At 35.4% G+C, this 4,438-nt stretch overlaps 1 protein-coding gene across 1 annotated transcript; it reads right to left on the bottom strand.

The window, feature by feature from the left end:
• Positions 1-3,725: 3,725 nt before the first annotated feature.
• On the bottom strand, positions 3,726-4,151 carry LOC138191381 (uncharacterized). Its single transcript, XM_069138127.1, has one exon. It carries the CDS (start codon positions 4,149-4,151, stop codon positions 3,726-3,728), a length of 426 nt encoding a protein of 141 aa, XP_068994228.1.
• Between the last annotated feature and the right edge of the window lie 287 nt (positions 4,152-4,438).

Below are 4,438 nucleotides of genomic sequence, written 5' to 3'. Positions count from 1 at the left end.
CCCTCCTGGCAAAAGTCACGTAGAGACCAACAATGATCCCTAGTATAAGGTTCAACTTTCTTCTATTTAACTGGTACCAAGAACTGAGATAGGAGACTGCTGAATTAGCATCAGTAGCGCTCAGCCTGGAAATATCCCTCTTTTTAAGTTAAAACTATAATCAATAACTAGGATAAACCACTACCTTTAGAATCACCAAATTAAAATAGATTACTTATTGGAATGTATGAATGAATGTGTGAACATTGCATGTAAATATCTTTTGTTCATATCTTCAATGTGTCACCGACGAGATTGAGAATCGTCGGAACATCGTCGAAGAGCGAGAAGTAACGCTGACCATGTGGATTTGGGCACCAGGAGGTCGCCCTCGCACCTCATTGGCTAATTACCGTTGTAACTAATTACAACTGCAGCTCCTTGGACCCTCGGGCCCAAGAAGCCGCGTCTTTCGTCTGTCAAGTCGCGAAGTGCGTGGACGTAAACCCGGATGAGCCCTTCTCGAGCAAGAGTAGCGTTTGGAAAATCTTAGTTGTGACCGACCTAAAGTCTCGCGCTAATTCGTCAAATTCGAGCATTCTGTTATTCTGTTAGCTGCAAGAGACTGACTTTCTTCTACGTTTCCATCTTTTCTGTTCTTTACTGAATCTCATCATTTCGCGAATAGACATTTTTATGCAGTTCCATTTTCCATGATTAAACGGAGTTCGGCCCTGATTCAATCGAATCAGGTAATCTTAAGTAATAATAATAATAATTACACTATCATTTTCAATAAATAAATCGTTGCAATCAATTTCATCATACATTAAAATCAGAAAATTGACACTTTCAACTATAACATTCGATAACAAGATATCATTCCAAATCTAAAAAGACTAAGTGACCGACGTTCAACATCGTTCGATTGATCAACTCTTCCAAATTTGAGGTGAGGCGCCTGGTCCAGCATTCTACCGACGCAGACCGACACGATCCGACGGCTCTCAATCTCGTCGACCGATTCACCTAAAGCTAAGTCAATCCGAGTGTTAATCTTCGAAATTAAACGAATTCTTGTTTCACCTTTATAATCCAAATTTACTTCAGTAATATTCATTCAAAAGCAAGTCTAGAATTGGTGGCTAGCTTCACTGCCCCCAATTAAATCATACTTATTGTATTCCAAGAATTAATCAACAAGACTTAACAATAGGATATATAATTGATTTAAGATAATCTAAAAAGAGAGATACAATACAATAATCACGACCAGCTAGTTATAACCATCGTTCAGAGTAGATGTTCCTGGTACCAAACAATAATATCCTTTAGAATAGAATAACAAACGATTTGTATAAACTCGAACACTTTATAAATTGTTACTTTCGGCTCTTACATCATTATCACCATTGATTGTTACCAGACATTTCAATCACCAAATCGAAACAGAATATACTTCATCTTTTACCAGTTAAATCATATTAAACATTTATTTTGAACGACCTTTTTCCCATTTTTATTATTATAAAATTGCCTCAACAATTTAAACAAACCTCACAGACCTGTACAGGACTATAGCAACACGATCCTACAAATTACCGGCTTATCGAAAGGTAGGTCATTTCTTAGTTTTAATAATTATTCATTGTCGTTACGTGGGAGCTTGATTATTCAATTAATCATCAACTACCACCGCTCAGCACACCCTCACCCCACGTGACAAAACTAAACAACTGATCACTTATCTGTGTGTATGTTTTCTTTACACTTTACAATCAGTTCTAATCTATTGTATAAATGTTCTAAATTACAATGCATAAAGAACATTAAATGTCATTTTTTGATCGAATAATGTTTATTATAATTATTATGTGAGCGAATAATTAAAAAATGTATAGAATTTTTCGGATAATCATATTCATTTTTAAAAAATTGATTTTGTGTAAAAATTTTATTTTTCCTAATTCTTCTTTTTTTGAAAGTTAATTGAAAATTATGATATATAGAAGTATGATATAAATCGGAAATTCATTTATCATTTCCTTTATTCAATTAATCATATATACATACAAATTATACAATAATATGATTGATTATAAATGTAGGCAAATGAATTGAATAATTCAATTCAAAAAAATACTTCAAATGAATCATATTTCTTAAATTAAAAAATTATCAGTTTTTCTAAATCAAAAATATGAAATTGAGTAACTAATCATTTATCGATCCGTATGTTCTCTTTAGACTTTTTGATGAGTTCTAATCCATTGATAAATGTTCCAAATTACAATCCATAAGGGGCAACGAATGGCATTTTTTTAATGAATGATACTCTTATTTTGATTAATATGTGAGCAAACAATTAAAAAATATGTAAAATTTTTCTAATAATGATATTTATTTTAGAAAAATTTTATTATTAGAAATTTTTTTTTTTTTTTTAAAGTCAACTTTCTCTTAGAGTTAAATTAAAAATTATAATACACACAGATAAAATATACATGATGAATTTATTCATCATTTTTTTATTATTTAACTAATTATATACATATATAAAGATACAAATCATACATTAACGTTTTTTTTTTATATTTTTTTTTTTTTAATTTATTGCATTAAATAGTTACAAAACTGTTTTTAGCAAGGGAGAAATACAATACAAGTTCATACAAAATAGTTAATCAGTTGTTGTGTAGAATAAGACAGCAAAATGTAAAATAAGATAAAATAGAGTAAAAAATAACATAACAAACTGTCAATTCTCTCCTTTCGAGGAGTTGATCAGTGCGGCAAAAACAGCCTGAATATATAATTAACTAATTAATGACTCAGATAGTTTTTTTTTTTTTTTACAATTAACTAATAAAACTTATTACATAGATAACAGCTTGTTCAACCAGAATTAACAGTAGAGTATACGTGTAGTGATTTAAATTTTAAGATCTATGGTGTCACAGGTTCAGAGCCCAGGCTCTCAGTTTCAAGCACGATTCCACGTAGTTAGCAATCGCAAATGTTTCCTTGACATTTGTAGTTGCTAGTAGCTTGTCGATGGTTCCTGTTTTTCGAAGGGTGTCTTGGAGATAAGATGCTCTTAAGGCCGTGAACATTGGGCACATACTCAGGAAGTGGCGGAGGCTGTCAGCTTCGTGTAGGTTACATAATGGGCATTGATTGTTTGGCGAGAATTTAATAGCCAGCATGCTTAGATTTAGAAAGCAATTATAGATGTTGTCAAGTCTTAGTTGTGCAAGGGCGTGCTTAGTTGAAAGAGGCAGTTTTATCAGCAGGTATTTCGCTGGTGTGTATCGGTCTCGTCTGGCTAGCTGGAATTCGAGTGAACTGGAGCTTCTTGAAGCAATTGTGTCCCTGAGTAACAGAATTGCACGATACCGTTGCAAAACGCTGTCTGTTCTTGCTTCCCAGATAAGCGGATCAAGCGTATCAAAGAGATCAGTAGCTTCACATTCCGTTAAAAATTCTCTTATTTGAGTAGCCCAGTTGTAAGGAGAAGTAGTCGTAGTATTTTTGGCTAATTCGAACAGGTGAACCACGCAAATTTTGTGCAGGCAGGTGTCTTTTGATTTGAGCGTTTTGATTAGCCATCTCCACAGACGGAGCATCGCTTTATATGCAACTGGGACAAGACCAAACTCTAGCCGTACAGCCCATTCGGCCGAGTTTCGTGGAAAGTTAAAAAGTTTTTTATAAAAAAAGGTTTGAACGGGCTTCAGTGAATTGCGCTACCAAAGACCCCATGCTGGGAAAGCATACAGGAAAACAAACTCCACCATGCTCTCGAAGATTTTATTGTAGGATTCCCACGAGTCACATTTAGCTTCAGCCAGTATGGTCATAGCAGCTCCAGAGGCACATTTAGCCTTGTTGATAGCTGTTTGTAATGATCTAAGCCCCTTCGTCGACGAGGATATGTTGACACCCAAGTATGAGTAACTTTTGACTACCTCTAAGCATGAGCCCTTGTACATTCTGTATTGCGACAAGCAATCACGTGTCCTCCTAGCAGCTTTGAAGGTGACAATCTTGGTTTTCAATTTGTTGACGGTGAGACCATTTGCGTCGCAGTATTCTTCCAGCACTCGGAGCTTTCGTAGCAAATCTATTGGTGAGTGAGCAAAGATGACCGTGTCGTCGGCGTAAAGAAGCATCAGGATGTCAGTTAGTCCGTTAATACTGAGGCCGTAGTAACCTTTGGATTGCTTAGCGACATTCGGTGGAGCTTCTCCCAGAGAAGTGTGTGAGGAACCGAATCAAACGCTCTTTGGAAGTCTACAAAGATGCCGAATATCTCTCTCCCATCTTTGTGGCGGAATTGAAGTTGTATGGAGCTGATAAGGGAGAATATGGCTTCGGTGCAACCTCGGTTTTTGCGGAATCTCAGCTGGCACTCGGGAAGATGATTTTCTTGCTCTGCCCACGTAACGAATCTTTTTTT

This window comes from Neodiprion pinetum, chromosome 1, assembly GCF_021155775.2.
Source record: "Neodiprion pinetum isolate iyNeoPine1 chromosome 1, iyNeoPine1.2, whole genome shotgun sequence".
Lineage (NCBI taxonomy): Eukaryota > Metazoa > Arthropoda > Insecta > Hymenoptera > Diprionidae > Neodiprion > Neodiprion pinetum.
This window is presented reverse-complemented; position numbering and strand designations above follow the sequence as displayed.